This window comes from Balaenoptera physalus, assembly GCF_965194825.1.
Source record: "Balaenoptera physalus genome assembly, chromosome: 20".
Taxonomy (NCBI): Eukaryota; Metazoa; Chordata; class Mammalia; order Artiodactyla; family Balaenopteridae; genus Balaenoptera; species Balaenoptera physalus.
This window is the reverse complement of record NC_138901.1, coordinates 14,588,619-14,610,778: the sequence shown is the minus strand read 5'-3', so window position 1 is coordinate 14,610,778 and position 22,160 is coordinate 14,588,619. Positions and strand designations below refer to the sequence as shown.

At 43.6% G+C, this 22,160-nt stretch overlaps 1 protein-coding gene and 1 long non-coding RNA gene across 3 annotated transcripts in view; one reads left to right on the top strand and one right to left on the bottom strand.

Moving 5' to 3' along the window:
* Positions 1–22,160, bottom strand: part of TEX2 (testis expressed 2) — a 109,122-nt gene that overhangs the window by 47,384 nt on the left and 39,578 nt on the right. For both annotated transcript variants that reach the window (XM_082441994.1, XM_082441995.1), the window contains exon 2: positions 13,052–14,711. In XM_082441994.1, coding sequence (XP_082298120.1) covers positions 13,052–14,686 — 1,635 coding nt within the window. In that variant the 5' untranslated portion in view covers positions 14,687–14,711. The remainder of the gene's footprint in view (positions 1–13,051; positions 14,712–22,160) is intronic.
* LOC309650613 lies at positions 1,438–9,794 on the top strand. Its single transcript, XR_014257641.1, has 2 exons — positions 1,438–1,526; positions 1,817–9,794. It is a non-coding gene; the product is annotated as an uncharacterized lncRNA (long non-coding RNA).

Below are 22,160 nucleotides of genomic sequence, written 5' to 3'. Positions count from 1 at the left end.
ATAAGAGAAATTTAGGAATAAAAGATTGTTTCTCTCCAATTGCTTTCATTTTTTCTTTCCTAAGTCAGAAAATGCAGAATTATTCAGGGAAGCACTCACTATCCAATGGAAATACAACATGAGCCATAAATGTGCATCATGAAAATATGTAATTTTTAATTGTCTAGTAGCCACACTAAAAAAGAAAAAAGCAGGTGAAATTAATTTTAACAATGTATTTTATTTAACCCAATATATCCAAATTATCATTTCAACATGTAATAAATATTAAAAATTATTAATAAGATTTTATATTCTTTGTTTTGTACTGTCTTCAAAATCCAGTATGTATTTTACACTTAGAGCACATCTCAGTTCAAACTAGCTATACTTCACTGTTCAATGGCCAAATGTGGCTGGTGTCTACTCTACTAGACAGCCCACGCCCGATTCTTGGGTTCCAGCTTTTCAGACCTAGACATTGGGCTCAACCAGAACGGTCAAAACCCTCCTCTTTCCTCTTACTGACACTTCCATACATGCAGGTTTATGCAGTGTTAGTAGGTGCTTTACCTAATTAAATGAGAAGATAATCTAAACCTGTCTCCAGGTGAAACATTCTATTTTAGAAATTCAAAACCCCTTTAAAAAGCTAACATCAAACATTAAAAACTCAGGAATAAGAACAAAAGTAATCTAGGTAAAAGGCTAAAGTTTTTAAAACTCTTATAGTTTCTCTAAGACCATTAAAAGACACTCAACTTGTGAACAAACTTACATAACACTTTTAGCTTATTGCTCTGGTTTTTAGTAGAAAAGAGACAAGGCACAGGCACGCGTGTTGGGACACAAGCCCTGCATCAGCTCGTCCGTTTACAGGCTCGCTCAGGTCAACAGCCATCACTCCGCACTAGTCTAACAAACAGCTGCTCAGTTTTTGTTCCTCATCAAATTCTTACATCTGGTTAACAAGAGCAACTGTTTCCAAGTGCTTCAGGGACTGGTTTTGAGCCACAAAGCCAGGCTCTTGACCCAGCAGCCTGAGCTACCACCTGAGCCCTCTACGGAGTTCTCAGTGGGCCACAGCCTGTGTCCGCCCACGTGGCCACAGTTCCGAGATGAGATGGGGCTGTCCTTTGCTGACGGCTCTGACAGGGACAGGTCACCCTCCACCACGGGCCAAGCTGCAAGAACACTGGAACAGCCTGATTCCCAGGAATACGGAGGAGAGTTTCAAGTCCTCCACAGCTCAAAACCACAGGACCCTGCCTGCCCCACTAGAGGAGACAGTGGTGAGAGGCAGGGGTAGGCCTAGGAAGAGAATCCAGGAGCTGCTTTTCCTTGGGAGAGCCCGAGGGGCGGCAAACTCCCTTCTTCCAGTTGGGATTGGAGCTGGCTTGACCCTCCTCCTCCCAACCCCCATCCTTTCACAATCACCTGTGGCAGAGCTCCAAACACAAAGGCACCTGTGGGTTCTCCTTCCCTTTTATCTTCACATTTCCTCCTTCCTGCGGTACCATTTTCTTCGTGTTAAAAATCTATCAGAGGCTGGGCTTCCCTGGTGGCGCAGTGGTTGGGAATCCGCCTGCCAATGCAGGGGACGCGGGTTCGAGCCCTGGTCTGGGGGGATCCCACATGCCACAGAGCAACTAAGCCCGTGTGCCACAACTACTGAGGCCCATGCGCCTAGAGCCCAAGCTCCGCAACAAGAGGAGCCACTGCAATGAGAAGCCCCATCTCCACAACTAGAGAAAGACCGCGCGCAGCAACGAAGACCCAATGCAGCCAAAAATAAATAAATAAATAAATAATTAAAAAAAAAAAAAATCTATCAGAGGCTAAAGTCCACAGCTGCCAAAACCAAGTAAATACAACTCACAAATCAGGATTTGAACTGCACATCTATTGTGAACAGTCATTTGTTAGCTTCGGTGAGTCTGGATCCTTGATCTTACTTGATTACATGAAAGGCTGCTGGTCCAAACACAGGTACTGAAACCAACCCACATCCATTAGCAGAACTGCAAAGAGTCTGACACAATTGGGTTCCAATCCTGGCTTGACCACTCACCGCCTAGTTGGATGATGCTTAGCCTCAGACCCTTGGTTTTCTCACCTGTAAACGGGTCCTGCACACCTTACTTCCCAGCTTCATGCCTCCCTGGTCCCCACCTCCCACTCTGCTCAAGCCATAATGACTTTCTCCACACTAACAGTACTTTATTGAGGTACAGTCTGCATATAGAAAAGGAACAAATCTTATGCATATGATTTTTAAGATACTGACACTAATATTCATTATAATAGCTGGCATTTAAGCTCACATTATGATCCTGGCCCTCACATGCATTATCTCCTTCACTTCTGCCAATTCCTTAAGGATTTGCAGGTGAGGAAAGCGGTGAGCGAGGTTAAGAGATTTGCTTAGACAAGGGTTAAAAAAAAAAAAAAAAGTGGCCTGTGGAGCGGCAAATCTGGGACTTAAACCAAGTCTGCCTGACTACGAGGTCCAGTCTCCTACCCCACTTCCACAGCACAGCCCCACCTTTAGTCTGGCTAACTCCTGGTCATCCCTCAGGTCATGGCAAAGATGACGCTTCTCCTAGGAAGCTTCCCTGATTACCTAGGCTCAGTTCTCTGTTACCTTCCTCCTATCATTGTATTCATTAACTGCCTGGTTTACTTAACTACAAACTCCACAAGACAATCACAGTTGTAACAAATGTTTGTCAACTGAATACATAAATGTAGCCTAATTCAGAGGGTGGTTGTGAGGATTAAATAAAATCTGTAAAGCACAAGTACGTAGGACAGACTGGTGTGCTCATCACAGCCTGTAGGTATAGTTGTGGCTGCGCAGGTGGAGAGAAGCAAAGGAATGAGCTGAGATCCTACTAAGCGCAGGGAGCTGTACGGCTTATTTGAAATAGAAGACTTGGTCCCTGTTTCCGAAGAGAAAAAACAAATTATTATTGCACCAAAGAGCACAGAACAGGGACTGCCCTGGTGGTGCAGTGGTTAAGAATCTGCCTGCCAACGCAGGGGACACGGGTTCGAGCCCTGGTCCTGGAAGATCCCACATGCCACGGAGCAACTAAGCCCACGCGCCACAACTACTGAGTCTGCGCTCTAGAGCCCCCAAGCCACAACTACTGAGCCCGCGTGCTACAACTACTGAGCCCGTGCACCACAACTACTGAAGCCCGCACGCCTAGAGCCCGTGCTCTGCAACAAAGAGAAGCCACAGCAATGAGAAGCCCGCGCACCGCAATGAAGAGTAGCCCCCGCTCGCCGCAACTAGAGAAAGCCCCAACGCAGCCGAAAATAAATAAAATTTAAAAAAAAAAAAAAAAAGCACAGAACAAGAAAAGAAGTAACCTCAGAAAGACAATGAAGAGTAAAAATTGTTAAAGCTTTTCAGGACAGAAACTGAATTAGCCACTTCTTATCTACAGAGGAGAGGGCAGTGTTGTGACTAGAGCCCAGGTGTCCTGACTCCCACGTAGGGTTCTTTCTGGAACATTACAAGCTTTGATAGGAAACCCGGAGAGAATCACAAGAGCTGCTACTTAACCCACATTGTCAGGCATCCAGGATGCAGACTGGCCACTGGGAGACTCAGGCCAACAGGTGGCCAGGCACAACTGCTCTCCGAGTTCCCTGTTTTGCCCCCTAATGCACCCCTACTGACCCAAATCCAGGTTGCCCGTGCAGGAAGCAATTACCCAGTGCAAACCCTGACTGCTTTTTTTTTTTTTTTTTTTTTTTTGTGGCCGCGCCATGCAGCATGTGGGATCTTAGTCCCCCGACCAGGGATACAACCTGCAGCCCCTGCAGTGGAAGCATGGCGTCTTAACCACTGGACCACTAGGGAAGTCCCCTGACTGCCTCTGGGTACTACCAATCAGCTAAATTTTACCTGGGGCTTGACCTACTCCCTGGGTTAAGCTGCACATGGAATTTCCACACCTAAGCAGCCAAATATCCAATCTTATGAGCAGTGCAGCAACTCCAAGGCCTTCATCGTGTTCCCCAAATAGTGACCAACTGTCCACTGCGCAGCTGTTCTAAAAGTCTTCACCCTGAATTCCTTACCAAGTAAGATCTTTCTCCAACTTTGCTTTGTTATGTGGGTGGGTCTAAAGAGGTACAGATACAGTTAGCAACTCATTCCATTTCAACAACTCAACTAAAGAACTCAGAGATGCTCTCAACCCACACTAGAGCATCTCAGACAAGCCCTGTTTCTTTCTGACGCTGGAACTGTCAAAACAGAGACAGTGCCCGCCGCTGGGGGACAGTGACCTCAGTCAGCTGGGCTGCAGCTGTCTGGCCCACAGACTGGCCCTGTGATCCCAGCTGTAAAAGGTCAGGGGTTTCTCTTCAATTCTCTGCTGGATTTAGAAGCCATGTCTGGCTGAAAGTACAAACCACAATCTATAAAGGGACTCGTTTAATACTTGGAAAGATTAAAAGCTACAATTAACCTTTTGCAAAATAATAAAGTCTGGAAGAACTATTATTGTGCTCACTTTCAGTTACAGTGCCAATCAGGAGGTCAAGGCCAATGCTCTCTTCGTCAGCTTGATGCTGAGCTGACCAGAGAAACGCGCCAGCCCTCTGGCCTGAGGACGCAATGGGGATTTCTCTATCTTCAGTGCGTGGGGTGCCTGGGCTGACACCCTCCTGTCACGTGGCTGTGCTGGCCTCAAGACCCCTGCCACTCAGATCCCCTGCATCATTCCTTCATCTAGTCTATCAGGGAAGGAGCAAATCCTAAACGTAAGAACAGAGCCAGGACCCAAGGTCCCTTGCTGCTGAAAAACATCTCTGAAAAATCACACAAAAATGTGATTATTTTTCTTTTGTCTCCCAAACTAAAACATAAGCAGGGCTTTCTCTTTGCCAGGCTCAAACCCTTTTTGATGTGTTAATGGTTTAGAACCGGAGTCATCAGTCAAAACATAATATCACAGATCATGGACTTAGAGAATACGGCAGGAACAGTCTACTAAACTTTACAGAACTTTAGGTGCTAATTTGATTTTACCCATGAAAGATAGATAGACCTACAGACAGAACTCACACTATGAATGACAGCCTCAAGCAAAGAGTCAACATTCAAAATAAATGCTGCTTGAAGACAGTATCTTAAAAAAAAAAAAAGTCCATTAAAGGAGGGAAGCGCCAGCATCAATACTATCCACATCCTCCAACTGCCTGCTTGAAGGTCAACCCTTCACAGTAGTGTCACCAGACACACTGGAGTCAGGGCTTAAGCCATAGTCTCTGCCTGGGAAAATGGCCTTTATCCTAGTTTTTCCTATCCTTCAGGACAGCACCTTGTAAATTCAGGTATGTGCCTTGGCAGACAGTGGTAGAGGTAGGAGATAACAAGCATGTAATTAGACAGAAAAACAACATCATATCAGATGAACCAATAAAATAATCGAGGTCTGAGTTATGTGAATACACGATAAACATTAAATCACATTAACAAGTGTTGAAATTATAAAATAGATTAGCAAGCAAATAAATTAGTAGATCAGCTTTAGATCACATATCCTGTCAGTTAAATTTTTTTGAGTACTCAAAAAAATTCTACTCAGAATGTAGACATTTACTTATAAATTATATACATGTTCTAATATAATACAGCTTTTATAAAAATTAAAAAATAGAAATAAAGAGCAAAAAATGAAATAATTAGCCTTTTCACTAACTTTTAGTTATGGCTTTCTGACAGCTTTGTACTATCTTCAGCTGACACATCAAGGCTCAATATATATACTTAGGGCGAGGCTCACTGTTAATGATAATGGATGTAAAACCATATTTCAAATAGTCTTCTTGATAATTTCCAAGGATTTTGACCAAAGGTCAACATATGGTCATCTGTATGTTAAATATTAGCAAGGCTTATTTACGTTCTTATAAAAAGAGTAAAAATATATACAAAAAGAAACTTTAATATTTTCTTCTTGGATCGTGCCTTCAGCAACCCATTTTGGAGACCACTGAAAGGAGAAACAGAATGAATCAGAGAGTTCACAAGAGCCGCTGGGGCATCAACACGACAACATGCTCATGTCCTGGGGCCATCTTGCTTACAATCTCCTTGTCTTTGGGGGGATGGCAAACTAAAGGCTAATTATTGCACAATAAGAAAATCTTCGATGGATTTTGTATCCTCTTTATACGTTACATATAAAATTTAGAAGTGAAAAGGTATATAGCATTGGTATTTTTTCATGATTAATACCTTACTTTTCAAAAAAAACATGATTTGAGAAATCTCAGACCCACAATGCTCACAGCCTCTCTCTTCACTCCATAGATGACACCTGGAACAAAACCAGAAAGGATGGTCCTCCAATAGCTAGCTGGAATTCAGGGTGCATTTTCTCAAGGAAATGATGCTACAAACTGTAGTTACCTAGAGGTGGACCAGAATTACGGTTCAGCCATGCCATGAGTTAATAGGTTAAGAGGAAAACTGGCAAAATGTTGATAATTGTTGAAGCTGGGTATTGGATACATGGGGATTCATTATACTTTTCTCTCTACTTTTGTGTATACTTGAAATCTCCTACAATAAAACATTAAAAAATAAAAGATGAAAAAAATCATGCTGGGGCCGCCTGACATCCTTACCATTGTTCCTGTGTAATTCAGGAAGCATTTTCCCCACAGTTGCTTCTCCAACCAACTCAAAACACGGGGTACCTGCTTGCAAGTGAGAGTGTCTGCCCTGAAACACCTCACCCGACAAACTCCCCTAAGCAACAAGGGGCACTGGGAAATAGCCATGATTATAAATGCCAAACATAGAAACCTAAGTGACCCATTAGAGGGGCAGGATATTTTCAGTTAAGCACAACGTGGAAAGAAATATTTTTTTTTATTTCTTGTACTCATTGTATTAAAGATTATAAGAGACCAAAACAGAGCAACCTTTTTTGGCTGTATGCAGTGAGTCTCTCTTGGCTGTATGTAATGAGGCTGTTTTTGCCTTAAAATTTGCTCACTCTAATTTCTGAAAAGAAAGAATTGCATGAAATTGAGATTAAATTTACAAGTTAGAATTTCTTCTCAAAATTGATAATGTTCTCCCTAAAAAGTATTCTTTTATATGTCAAAACCACAGTCTGTATTTAGGGAATGCAATTATTATAAAAACCTATCCCTCTTATTAAATATCTAAATATGACATGACCTAAGGAAAAAAGGTTCTCCAAAATTAATGTTAGTTTCGCAATGGTGTAAATGTAATATTAGTCAACCTTCTAGGCCATATCTTTCAAAAAGAGACACATCATCACTTCTGAAACCAACACCCTACTGCTGTGTTCTGCAGGTGGTTTATAAGTCTGAGATAAAGAATTTACTCATGAATATAATTCACAATTACATGTCATACACTCAGACATAAACCCAAGAACCTTTTGAAATCTTCAGGAAGCTTCTCATTATACACATGTGGAAACTTAGTGTGCAAGAATGGCACTGAATTAAATACAATCGTGCCTCAGCATCCAAGGGGGCCTGGTTCCAAGACCCCCGCAGATACCAAAATCCACGGATGCTCAAGTCCCTCATATAAAATAGTGTAGTATTTGCATATAACCTATGCACACCCCTCCCCCATATACTTTATTATTTTTTAAATATTTATTTATTTATTTATTTATTTATTTTGGCTGCGCCGGGCCTTAGTTGTGGCACGTGGGATCTTCGTTGCAGCATGTGGGCTCTTAGTTGCAGCATGCACGCGGGATCTAGTTCCCCAACCAGGGAGCAAACCCGGGCCCCCTGCATTGAGAGCATGCAGTCTACCCACTGGACCAGCGAAGTGCCCCCACCCCATATACTTTAAATCATCTCTAGATTACTTATAACACCTAAGACAGTGTAAATGCTATGTAAATGGTTGTAAATACAATGTAAACGCTATGCAAATAGTTGCCAGCATGCAGCAAATTCAAGTTTTGCTTTTTGAAACTTTCTGGAATTTTTTTCCAAATATTTTTGATCCGCAGTTGGTTGAGTACGGGGACGGGGAACCTGAGGATATGCAGACTGACTGTATACTCCTGGTCATGTGACAAGTACATTCTTGGAAAAGAAAGAGCATCCAACTTGCTTAAGAACACTCAGCAAGGCAAACATCCCAAGTGCAATATGCTGACTCTAAATGCCTCATTCTCCCATTCTTTCCCAGGGCCCCTAGTTCAGGGTATCTAGCTAGTCGCCCAAAGTAAAACCCCCGGAAGGTTACCACCTAGGGGTGTTGCTCACAGTGCCGCCCTTGGACTCAGTGGCACACACAAGGCCCTGCCAGGAGCTCACTTACCCAGACCCCCATGCTGTAAGTCCAATTAGCTTCTCCTAACATTTTGGTCTTCCCCCGGCTTTCATGCGTTCACATGTCACTTTATTATGAATGCAGGTGGCAACATCTTTCTCCTAATTGCTGCTTCGTATTAGCTATGAATTCCCATCATTAAGAACAAGCAGGCTTTGGAGAAGGTTCTGAGAGTTATTCTGTGGACTTTGGGACAGCTCTTTGGCCTCACAGAGGCTTCGACAGCTTCTCTTCCAGACAGTAGAGCTGCTGATTGGTGGGGTTAGGGGGGAGGTGGTAGGGTACCATGAGGCCTAACCAACCCCACAGCCTAACCAACCCCACAGCAGTCTTTGAGAAGAGTTCCTACTTGGCTGCAAAGTAGTCTTTTTGGCTCACCAGCCCACACACTCATCACTGCTGCAGTGTCATTTGTAAACACAAATGTCTGCAGTATGGATGGAATAATAAAATCACCTTGATAAAGTACAGAAAAGCTTTACTTTTCTCCCCCCTTTCCTTGTCATGTGAAGGCACATCAAAAAAAAAAAAACAACTGCAACGCTCCTTGAATTGTTTATGAAGCCAATAAAGGAACCAGACTCTCAGTCTAGGCTGCAAGGACTGCCTGGGCCCATCGATGAGAACTTCTATGGTTCAGAGGTTTAAAACCACATGGTCTCCTAAAACAGTCCCGAGCACCAAGCTCCCCGCCTGACTGGTTCATGGGCTTCCAGATGTAGTCTACTTAGGGTAGGAAGTGTGCAGGATCAAGGGGCTAGGCCTCTGTACTAGAGAGTTTTATCACAGAGTGAGGTTTTATAGCCTCCTGTATCAGTGAATGTTTAAAATTTTTTTCCATACCTGCCCTCAAGAATTGCATCATATCCTTTATAAAAAACCAACTAAACCGCATCAGATGCACAGAAAATAACTCAAACCAGCTGACAAATCCCCAGAATCAAGCCATATTCAAAAAGTGACTCTTTCAACTCCCCCCAGAAACAGGTTCACAGAACCGTTTTATAAAGAAACCAAGGCCCGGGACTTCCCTGGTGGTGCAGTGGTTAAGAATCCGCCTGCCAATGCAGGAGACATGGGTTCGAGCCCTGGTCCGGGAAGATCCCACATGCCGTGGAGCAACTAAGCCCGTGTGCCACAACTACTGAACCTGCGCTCTAGAGCCCGTGAGCCACAACTACTGAGCCCGCATGCCACAACTACTGAAGCCCATGCACCTAGACCCCATGCTCCACAACAAGGGAAGCCACCGCAGTGAGAAGCCTGAGTACCATAATGAAGAGCAGTCCCCCACTCGCCGCGACTAGAGAAAAGCCCACGTGCAGCAACGAAGACCCAATGCAGCCAAAAATAAATAAATTTATTAAAAAAAGAAACAAAAAAAAATACATTTATCCCAGGCATCAAGGGCGAAACACTTTCCTTTAAAAAAAAAAAAAGAAAGGAAAAAGAGTCAGTCCTGCATGGCTCCCCTACTCACTAGCTACGTGACCTTGGGCAAGTAACTTACCCTCTCTGTGCCATCGTGTCCTCATGAGCACACAACTTAACTGAAAAGGGTTGTGATGAGGATTAAATGAGATAATATACCCAACACTCAGCCCTCTGTCGGTGTTCAGCATCGTAGTGCTGCCTTTACTGTTTCAATGATCAGATCAAAACAACCACACTGTGCTATATTATAACTTTGGCATCCTCTGTGTAGGCAGTAAGTTCCTGATTAATCAGTAGACTACTTAGTAAATTGGACTCAGCATTAAAGATTGACTGGATTAAAAGTAAAATCTTCCCAAGACAATTAAGAGCTCAAACCAGTTTAAACTGAATACTGCAGTCAGTCATTGGGCACTGGAGTTAACGTAAGTACCATTTTTCTTTGCTAAAGTTAGCACTAACTTCCTTAGAGGGCATGTAATTCAGATAGTCACGGCACCACCCTATCAAAAAAGCTTAGCAACCATGCATAATGAGTCACTTTTGCTCCACTTCTTATATTAATGCTAAGCTTAAGTGTGTCATAGCCTCAAGATTCAGCACCAGCTTCTCTTAAAAAAGAAACAGTCTCATAACATATTGCTATGTGAAAGGGGGGAAAAAAAAAAAAAGACTGAACTGTAAAACACAGGCATACCTCATTTTATTGTGTTTCGCTTTACTAGGCTTCACTGATGTTGTATTTCTTGCAAATTGAAGGTTTGTGGCAACCCGGCATTGTCAGGTGATGGTTAACATTTTTTAGCAATAACTTTTTAAAAAAATTTATTTTACTGAAGTATAGTTTACTTACAATATTGTGTAGCAATGAAGTATTTTTAAATTAAGATATATACATTGTTTTTTTAGACAGAATGCTATTGCACACTTAACAGAGGACAGTATAGTGTAAACAAAACTTTCATATGCACTGGGAAACCAAAAATTCGTGTGACTCCCTTACTGCAATATTTTGCTTTATTGTGGTGCTCTGGAACCAAACCTGCAATATCACTGAGATACGCCTGTGTATGATCCCATTAAATCAAAACAAAAAGAGTGCATGAGTGTGAATGTGTGTGACACATGTACTCATACATGCAGAAATGTAGGAAAAAACAAGGATATATACCAAATATATATGTACATATATGTATATATTATATATTAACTATAATTCCTTCCCACTAGTGTGATAAAGAATATCTTTTTCCTTTGGGTTTTCTGTGGTTTTTTAAACATTGATCGTGCATTTTTTTTAAATAAGGAAAAAAGGTTATGAAATTAAAAAACAAAACAAGACAAATAGTATTTTGGACCCTGAGAGTTCTTCCCCTTGTTTTGTTGTGGGGTTTTTGTTTTCGTTTTTGTGTTGTAATAAATAGAGATCATGGTGCCATTTTTTGAGCACTCATTTAAACAGAGAGGAGGACAAACCTATTAACAGAGAAACCAAACAAGCTTTGAATTATAAAAAAATTATCAGGGCTTCCCTGGTGGCGCAGTGGTTGAGAATCTGCCTGCCAATGCAGGGCACACGGGTTCGAGCCCTGGTCTGGGAAGATCCCACATGCCGCGGAGCAACTAGGCCCGTGAGCCACAGCTACTGAGCCTGCGCGTCTGGAGCCTTGCTCCGCAACAAGAGAGGCCGCGATAATGAGAGGCCTGCGCACCGCGGTGAAGAGTGGCCCCCGCTTGCCGCAGCTAGAGAAAGCCCTCGCACAGAAACGAAGGCCCAACACAGCCATAAATAAATAAATAAATAAAAATTAAACTTTAAAAAGAATATCACCAAACATTCCGAGAAGCAACAACAACAACAAAAAAATTATCAAAAAAAACAGAAAATAACAAATGTTGGCAAGGATGTGGAGAAACTGGAATCCTTGTGCACTATTGGTGGGAATGTAAAATGGTACAGCCACTGTGGAAAACAGTTATGGCAGTTCCTCAAAATATCAAAACTAGAATTACCATATGATCCAGCAATTTCACTTCTGGGTACATACCCCAAAGAATTGAAAGCAGGGTCTTGAAGACCTGTTTATACACCCACGTTCATAGCAGCATTACTCACAATAGCAAAAATGTGGAAACAACCCAGTGTCCACCAACAGATGAATGGATAAGTAAAATGTAGTAAGTATAGACATACAATGGAATATTATTCAGCCTTAAAAAGGAACAAAATTCTGCAATATGCTACAACAGGTAAGAACCTTGTGGACATTATTCCAAGTGAAACAGGCCAGTCAAAAAAATACAAATACTGTGTGATTCCACTAATATGACATACTTAGAGTATTCAAAATAAAAAAAAACAGAAAGTAAAACGGTGGTTACCAGGAGCCAAGCAGAGCGGAAAGTAGGGAGTTATTGTTTAATGGGTTTAGAGTTTCAGTTTTACAAGCTGGATGGTAGTGATGGTTGTACAACAATGTGAGTGAATATTAAATATAATACCGCTGAACTGTACACTTAAAAAAGGTTAAGATGGTAAATTCTGGTATGGGTATTTTACCAAAATTTAAAAATATATATACAAAGAAGTGTGTATGTGCCTATGACTTATGACCTATACAAGCTACAGCTGTACTTCTATATTGTGTATACTGTGAAACATACAACAAACAAAAACTTTTTAAATATGCAGAAATAAACACAAATGGAAGTTCTAGTAGTTTCTTCCTGCACCCTAGTGGTTTGCCTTGGGCGCCCCTCAGGAGGCCCAAATCCTGAGATCTGACACGCATGGGAAGGTGATGCCTCCTTCTCGAGCCCAGACCCCACTGTGCACAGAGCAAAGAGTACTGCCAGCAGTGGCCCACCCCTGATGTCAGTCTGCCTTCTCTTCCTCCGTCCTTTCTCTTGCATTCCAGGAGTATTTAACCCTGCTCCGAGGTCTCAAGAATATTTAATCCTAACAGACTCAGCTATAACGAATCCTCAGCAAGTAGCAAATCCCTGGCAAATTTAGAGAGAGACCGGAATGGAAACTGGATGGAAATGCTACTCTCCAGAGCCATGGAGAGCCTTGAAAAACCACATGGTGAACTGGCAAAACTTGAACTAGAATGAGGTTTACCAAACAAGTCTCTTGGGTGCCTGGAGAATGAACAGATCCCAAAGTCTTAAAAACACTGCTTGGGCAAAAACCTGTGACAATGAACTAAAAGAATAAAGTCAGATCTAAAATGAGGCTGGATGCCAGCCAGCTACTGCGGAGAGGCTTACCTTCAGTGTCTCAGGTTCTTTGATATCCAGAGACCTTGGGTTCCAGTGTTGTAGATTTTTATGTAATCTGTGATATTTATGAGCACTTGGTGGTGTAAAAAACCAAATCACGCAAACTGCAGTCATGAATCCAAGGCCAATGCCCAGAAAGAGTCCACTCACGTAATGGGGGAGGGGGAGGATGAGGTACGCATAGACACACACGACAAAGAAGCCCAGCGTCTTCACGGGCAACTCGGGGTGCTGCACGGCCGAGTCCGTCTCGTCACTGTCCAGAGCCGTGCCATCGTCCGCCAGCACCTCTGGCTTGAGAGGGACTTCTGGGAGCTTCTCAACTTTACTCTCTCCCTCCGTTTCCAAATCAAAGTCCTCAGTGTACAGCTCGCAAAACTCTTCATCCTCTTTGCTCACCAAGGCAGACAGAGAGCATCTCTCAAGAACCAGAGAGCCGGTCTTCAGGCCTGCCTCCTTCAGACTGCTCCCCTGAGAACCCTTCGGTTCTGCCTCCCTCGCAGGGTCCTCGGAGGACTGTGGGGGGTCCCTCCCGGGGACGCCAGGGTCGCTCCCCAAGCCCTCCCCCTCGGAGTCACACTCTTCCTCCTTGATGCTGTAGTTGTTATTGCTTTCCAAGTGACCGTTCAGGCTGGACAGATTGGAGAGCTCTGAAGCACTTGAAGATAAGGCTTTGGGCCTATGGCTGCCACTTTCTTCCCCTATAATTTTACTAAAAAGCTGAAAAGGGTCATATATGACTTCGGAAAGGCGTCGCTTAGTGTCTTCAATTTTCGCCTCCATTTCGGGCACTTTAAAAAAGGAGCGTGTATCGGAAGGCGACGTCAGAGGGGAAGAGGGTGCAGTTTTGGAATCTCCACCTGTGTTTCGTGGCTGCGTGAACTGCTTGAACAGGTGTAAATTCAGCTTGGAGTCGGGTGGCTTGTGCGACACGTTATCTGACTCCTGCCTGGAGGTGTCGGTGGACAGAGACTTGACTAACGTCTTCATCAAGTGCCGGTGCCGTGGGGCGTGGGGGGATTCTTTTGGCTCCACCTCGGTCGACAGGGACTTCACGAGGCTCATGAAGGGCTTTGCGCTGGAAAGGGTGGAGGACGAGGCACTGGATGGGAGGATGGGAGACCTGGAAGGCGAGGACAGCGGGGAGGAAGAACTGGTTTTCTGCTCAGAAAGGGACGACACGCTGGGAGAGCTAGCTAAGGGCCCCGACGAAGACGAGCCCGGGGACAGAGCCAATGGCACCGTACTTAATACTTGTGCTGCGGGAGGAGGGGGCTCCAGCAGCTTTGCAGTGTTCTCGGAGACGGGCAAGATGGCCGGGGACACGGACAGTCCGTCTGCCAGGATGAGCTGGGCGCCAGGGCCAGCGGGGTCATGGCCACCCTGGGGTTCAAGATAGAGGTCTTCCTTGGCTTCGAGCCCCGTTACAATGCTTTGGTCGTCCAGCCCCTCCTCCAGGTACTCCCTGAACTCCTCCTCCTCTTCCTCCTCCTCCTCCCCGGATGCCGAGAAGTGGATGGCGATAGTGTCTCGGGACACGGACCTCTGCACGTGCACTCTGGGGGCTGACGGTTTTGGCATGTCAATGGTTTTTCCGGCATGGCGACCATTCAGACTTGTCATCGCCGGCTTCACAAGGGCTCAGGCTCTGTGAAAACAGCGAGAAAACCAGAAGTCAGAAAGCGGTTTCTCCACGGGAGACGCTGTCGTGCGTGGACAGGAATGCAGATGAAGCCCACTTCTAAATGGTGATTATGCTTCTACTTGGCAGGTGGCCACTGTTTTTACTTGAGCAGGTTTAATGGCTTACTTTTCATCAGATAAATTCCAGTTAGGCATTCTCTTTTATGAGCAAACTACAAACTAGTGTTATAAACGCCATACAATCTGTTTTCCTTCACAAAATCTAACTCATCGTTTCCTCCCTCTTAACTGGCTCATTTCTATCAGTAATTCTATATTGCAAGGCCTGAAAGACCTGCACAACAGTTGCTACCAGTATTACTTCAGAAGCCCAACAGGATAAAATGCAGCATCCTGGCGATTTTGAGGATCTTGGAATAAAAATTTCACCAGTGGTTTTCCAGCTATAAAAAGCTAATCCTGGAGGGTTACTGCTTTCATTGCAATTTTCACAGCAATCCTAACAATTCTTTTGTGTGTCCCACCAACGCTCATATATCTTGCCACTACATATAAGGAGCAAAGTATCCAAGGGTGGTAAAGGAAATCTATCTGTCGGCTTCTTTATTCCCCAAGTGGTAGGTACCCTCAGGCCAGAGTATTTAGGCAGCCATGAAGACATGGCCATTTTCTGAGGCTTCAAGATAAAGCAAACTTGTATTTTAAACTGAATCCAAGAAACAAAGGGCAGGAAAATGAAGTCTCAATGCTGCAACCCACCATCAACTGAGAACTCTGCTAAGAGCTAGGGTGAGAGACATGGAGGCTATGCTTTCTGCCCTTCAGGAGCTTAGTTGCTGGAGAGAAAACAGACACCTGAAAAGCTGGGCAGAAAAACAGAAGAAGCCAAGCGCACCCTGTGACACCCAGTGCATTACATCTCCCCCCATTCACTTACGGCCCATTTATTGGGAACAAGGCATCATGACAGGTCCTACAAGAGGGAAATGAACACAATCTGGAAAGAAACCCTGTCAAAGGAGCTAAAACGCACTTGAGGACTGACCTTCAGGCGTTCTGAGGAAGGTGAGAGCAGCGTGGACGGTAGGACACCCGCTCGCTCTTTTAAACTGAGGGGTAGGTTGTGGCTAAATGGGTGTGATTAGAAAGAAGGGACAAAGGCATGAAGATGAGCACAGGCATGGTGTGTCCTGACACATGGGTCTATTCTCCATGTCCAGGATGGAGGGTGGGTGTTGGGGAGCCGGGGGAGACCACCAGTACGAGAGAAGCATCATGCGAGAGAGGAAAGAGCAGCCTTGGGACCAGGAAAGAGGGCTTCTGATACTTGCTCCTTTTCCAGCTGATTCTGTGGGACCTTGAACAAGCCAAGATCTCTATGGGCCTCAGAATCTTCATCTGATAAATGAGGCACCAAGAGTCCTTTCCAAATCTAAAACCCTACGTTTATATTTACAGGTGATAGTACACAACCCAATCTGATATACTCACACAAGTAATCTGCCATAGACAATCAACATGATGTTGCTTGCTTGTTTCTTTTTCTTTCTTTTTAAAAATACTTATTTGTTTATTTATTTATTTGGCTGTGCCGGGTCTTAGTTGCGGCACACAGGATCTTCGTAGCAGCATGCGGGATCTTTAGTTGAAGCATGTGGGACCTAGTTCCCTGACCAGGGCTCGAACCCAGGCCCCCTGCACTGGGAGTGAAGAGTCTTAGCCACTGGACCACCAGGGAAGTCCCTTGGTTATTTCTTTAATTTGAAAAACTCCTATAGGTAAGTCTTCCACCAAATACTCATGTTCAAAATGCTAGGAACTGATACTACCAACAAGAGAAAAGGTAAACCTGTGTGTGTGTTGAGGGGATGAGGTGGCGGGAACCTGGGGCGGGTGGGCAAGAAAAACGATTTCCTAGAAACAGGAAATAACCCAGCGATGACAAGAATTACAGTTCAAGGGCCCAGTCACAACAAGGACACATCTGAAACAACACATTTTCAGTATCAACACTTGAGAGAAATTACTTTCATAACAATTTTTCAACAGAGTTTTGCCCAAGCTCATTCATGACCCTCAGGCTCTCCTATCCCCATTGGATCCAAGAAAAGGGAATGATCTCTATCAATCAGACAAAGCAATTTAAATCCAGGAGCTGGCGGCAAGCTAGAAAGACACAGCCTCGGGTCCAGGACAATCCTTCCCTGTTATCTAAAAGCCAACAGGTTTGTTGGCTTAGTGAGAAGAAAAATACCAAGCGCAACACACATTTTTCATTTAACTGTCACCTCCTTTTATAAGGGTAATTTTAAAAGAAAATTACAGAGCTAATTTAAAAAGTTTGGTACTTGATAATTCTCAATAGGCTGAAAAATCAGCTTTATTTAAATTGCTTTAATAACATAAAGGATGATCTGAAAGGCTCTGCTGCTCTGAGGCTGCTTCACTGGTAGTAAAAGTGACTGTGGGCACAGGTGCACATACAGAGAGCATGACTGGGGGGCTGAACAGTGTCAGTCGGTCCTCTGAGGAGCAAGGCAAGAGTGGAGAGGCTCTTTTGCAGTTGAGGGTGGGATGGCCTGGGAATCCACAGGCAAAGTCAGGCCCAGTCCAGGGTCACAGGGCCAAACAGCAGTGTGTCCAGGAGCCTGCAGTCTCAGCAGCCAGGGTCCTGGAGAACAGTGAGCTGGCACCTGCCCAGGAAGGGCCATCAGGGGCCGATCTGCCCAAACCTCCAACACATAGTCAGGCCCCCTGACTTGCCGGTTAAAGGGACCTCTGCTGATCTCTGACTAGACTGTCTTAAGGTCTTGTTGGGCTGCATCCTGCAGGCCTACAGCCCTGTGCTCGCCCAGCTTCAAGACAGAAGAAAGACCCTGGAGGCAGCTACGGAGACATCAACGGTTTAACGGATGGGGAAGCTTAAACATCTGAAGCAAGGTTCTGGAGCGACACCCCACCTGGGTGGTGGACGGTGGGCAGGACATGGCAGCAGTCTTCACTCGCAGGGGGGAACGGGAGACGGCCAGTTAGAGGGGGAACTTACGTCAGGTTTGCTCATTGGTTACCAGGGAAACTAGCAGTGGGGCGTGCCCCTCACCGCCCTTTTCATAAGTACAATCACTAACTGGGGCCTGGGGCAAGCATGCAGGAAGGTCAGTCATGTGAGTAGAGTGTGGGTGAAGCAGGCGCAGGTCGGGCTGGGGATGTACAGAGAGCAAGAGAACAGCCATCTTGAGTGGCCTGACCGCAGAGGTCTGTGTCAGCCAACTGGGCCTGAGCTGGGCCCCATAGAGAGCTAGGTGCCAGGCAGCCAGCCGGAGTAGGTAGTCTGGCTCACCATGGCTAATGTCTTTCACCAGGGCTCAGGCAGTGGCTTCAGAGGTTTACAGTAACCTCCCCCAAATCCACGCTGAACAAAGTCTAGCTCCACCTCACTAGTTTTGTACTAAAACATGCCACGTGAGGCTAGAGCAGCACTACTACTTTTTAAATATACGAAAATCTTAGGGCCCTGTTTGCTTATCCGCAAATGAGGGGGTTAGACCAGATAAACAAAGACTGCTTCTAGGACTCAAACTGCTGGATAACTGTGTGTCCTGGAACTCGGGTCCCTGGTTTGGGTTCTAGACAAACCATCAAGTGGCCACTCCTTCCTCCTCCTGGGGAGTCCTCCAAGCCTGCTCCTCTCCATCCTTCAATGGCTGGCGGCTGGGGCCAGTAAAACCGACCCTCCCACAGTCACAGCACTGCAGGACAGCCAAGGTCAAGAGGAAGAGCACCTGACTGTTGTCCAGGAACTTTACGTGGTTGGTCCAAGGACACAGCACTGAATGAGGAGGGAACGGGGAGATGGTTAGACACGTGCTTTTGACACTCATGTCCTGATGCCTTTGCCACCACAGCAATCTGCCTCCTCAAGCATGTCATGGACACTCATTATGATTGCTTGTCCTGGCCTTGGTACCCGCCCTCCGTGCTCTGGCATGAACAGCTCTACCAGGAACTAAGAGCTCAGTTCTCAACAGCTAGCATGTGATTAGCAGGATTGGGAAATAAGAATTCGTTATCCATCTGTCAAGCTAGCATCATAAAAAAGTAGCCTCCTGTCCTCTACTATCTCAATTCAATTATAACCAGTCTCAAAAAAAAAAAAGGGACAACCTTATCTCAAGCCCTCAGGAACTGAAATGTCAAAAAAGGTCATTTCTCACCCAACAGGTCTCCTTCTTCCAAAGCCACCAGCACAAGACCGTGGGTTTTAACACTGATTTTGAGTCTTGTGAGGGGAGGGCCTATAGCTCACATTGTCATATAGGATGATTTTCTGTCAGAGATATGTTTAAACAAAAGTCTGATTTGGTCATGAGCAAAGTGGTGCTAAAGATTAACCCCGTCCAGCCCCAGAATGGATGGGGGTGGCAGAGGCAACGTTGACAAACTGAAGCCAGAGGTCTGGTGTCTGGGAAAACAGTCTCCATCATCAGGTCCACCACTCTGCTGAAAACAACTAACAATGAAATCCATATTTTTTTAAAAATCTGAAAAGCACTGAAGCTTCAACAACTGAGTAAGGAACCACCAGGCCAAAAGGAAGTAAGAACCCCAGAGGGATGAGCCCTACAGAAGCCGCTCTTGCCCTCAAAACATTGGATGATTCTGGCACATTGGAACCTTCATTTTATTGATCTCCTGAGCAGAAATCAAAGCTCAGGGTTGGCTGAGGGGGAGCCATAACTGGAGACTGTTCCACAATGAGCTGGAATGCCAAAGGGCTACATCTATCTACCTGGTAGTAGATGAACCAGAAGCAAAACAGCCCTCACTTAGTTCTGAGAGCTTCGAGGACATTAAGCTAAGTGAAGTAAGCCAGTCACAAAAAAAAATGAATACTGTATGATTCCACTTATGTGAGCTAGCTAAAGTAGTCAAATTCAAATAAACAGAAAGTAGGATGGCAGTTACCAGGGGCTGGGGGTAGTAGGAAATAGGGAGTTGTTTTTTAACAGAGATAGAGTTTTGTATGATGAAAAAGGTCTGTAGATCGGTTGCAGAACAATGTGAATATACTTAACACTACTGAGTTGCACACTTAAAAACAGGATAGTAAATTTTATGTTATGTACACTTTACCTTAATTAAAAATAAAATTTAAAAAAAATGTCACCATTCAGAACTTTAGAATGAAATAATGTAATATTTTGAACTACTTATCATGCTGACTAAAACAATTCTATTCAAAAAGCTCACACTGTTCTTTAGTGTTTATAGCACCATGTGGTTATGTTCTAAGGCAATACTGTAAATGCAAATGTACTCATTTATGCTCCCATACTTTTGGGGGGTGCGGGGAAGCTATTTAGAGCCAAACGCTCTCCAAACCTTAGCCTTAGTCAGGTATGTTTCAAGGAAGCAGCATATCTCAAACAGTTCTGGAGATGAGTCTTGATGAAAGTCTTCACTATAACTCTCCATTAAAGTTACTATGCCTTATAAAGATGTTCATAGCTCTCATTAAGTTTGAGAAAGCCTCTAATAAGGAAGAGGAAATCAAAAAATAGCTAGAAACAAATGACAATGAAAACACAACAACCCAAAACCTATGGGATGCAGCAAAAGCAGCTCTAAGAGGGAAGTTTATAGCAATTCAATCTCACCTCAAGAAACAAGAAAAATCTCAAATAAACAATCTAACCTTACACCTAAAGCAACCAGAGAAAGAAGAACAAAGAAAACCCAAAGTCAGTAGAAGGGAAAAAAATCATAAAGATCAGAGCAGAAATAAATGAAATAGAAATGAAGAAAACAGTAGCAAAGATCGATAAAATTAAAAGTTGGTTCTTTGAGAAGATAAACAAAATTGATAAACTTTTAGCCAGACTCATCAAGAAAAAAAGGGAGAGGATGCAAATCAATAAAATTAGAAATGAAAAAGGAGGAATCACAACTGACACCACGGAAATACAAAGGATTATAAGAGATTACTACAAATAACAATATGCCAATAAAATGGACAACCACGAAGAAATGGACAAATTCTTGGAAAGGTACAATTTTCCAAGACTCAACCAGGAAGAATTAGAAAATATAAACAGACCTATCACAAGTAATGAAATTGAAACTGTAATTAAAAATCTTCCAGCAAACAAAAGTCCGAGACCAGATGGCTTCACAGGTGAATTCTATCAAACATTTAGAAAAGAGTTAACACCTATCCTTCTCAAACTCTTCCAAAAAAATTGCAGAGGGAGGAACACTCCCAAATTCGTTCTACGAGGCCACCACCATCACTCTGATACCAAAACCAGACAAAGATATCACAAAAAAAGAAAATTACAGACCAACATCACTGATGAACATAGATGCAAAAATCCTCAACAAAATACTAGCAAACAGAATCCAACAACACATTAAAAACATCATACACGATGATCAAGTGGGATTTATCCCAGGAATGCAAGGATTCTTCAATATACACAAATCAATCAACGTGATACACCATATTAACAAATTGAGGAATGAAAACCATATGATCATCTCAGTAGACGCAGAAAAAGCTTTTGACAAAACTCAACACCCATTTATGATAAAAACTCTCCAGTAAATGGGTATAGAGTGAACCTACCTCAACATAATAAAGGCCATATATGACAAACCCACAGCAAACATCACTCTCAATGGTGAAAAACTGAAAGCACTTCCACTAAGATCAGGAACAAGACACGGATGTCCACTCTCACCACTATTGTTCAACATAGTTTTGGAAGTCCTAGCCACGGCAGTCAGAGAAGAAAAAGAAACAAAAGGAATACAAATTGGAAAAGAAGAAGTAAAACTGTCACTGTTTGCAGAAAATCCTAAAGATGCCACCAGAAAACTACTAGAACTAATCAATGAATTTGGTAAGGTTGCAGGATACAAAATTAATGCACAGAAATCTCTGGCATTTCTATGCACTAACAACGAAAAATCAGAAAGAGAAATTAAGGAAACAATCAGATTTACCGTCACAACAAAAAGAATAAAATATCTAGGAATAAACCTACCTAAGGAGGCAAAAGACTTGTACTTGGAAAACTATAAAACACCGATGAAAGAAATCAAAGATGACATAAACAGATGGAGAAATATACCATGTTCTTGGATTAGAAGAATCAATATTGTGAAAATGACTATACTACCCAAAGCAATCTACAGATTCAATGCAATCCCTATCAAACTACCAATGGCGTTCTTCACAGAATTAGAACAAAAAATTTTACAATTTGTATGGAAACACAAAAGACCCCGAATAGCCAAAGAAATCTTGAGAAAGAAAAATGGAGCTGGAGGAATCAGGTTCCCCAACCTCAAACTATACTACAAAGCTACAGTAATCAAGACAGTATGGTACTGGCACAAAAACAGAAATATAGATCAATGGTACAGGATAGAAAGCCCAGAGATAAACCCA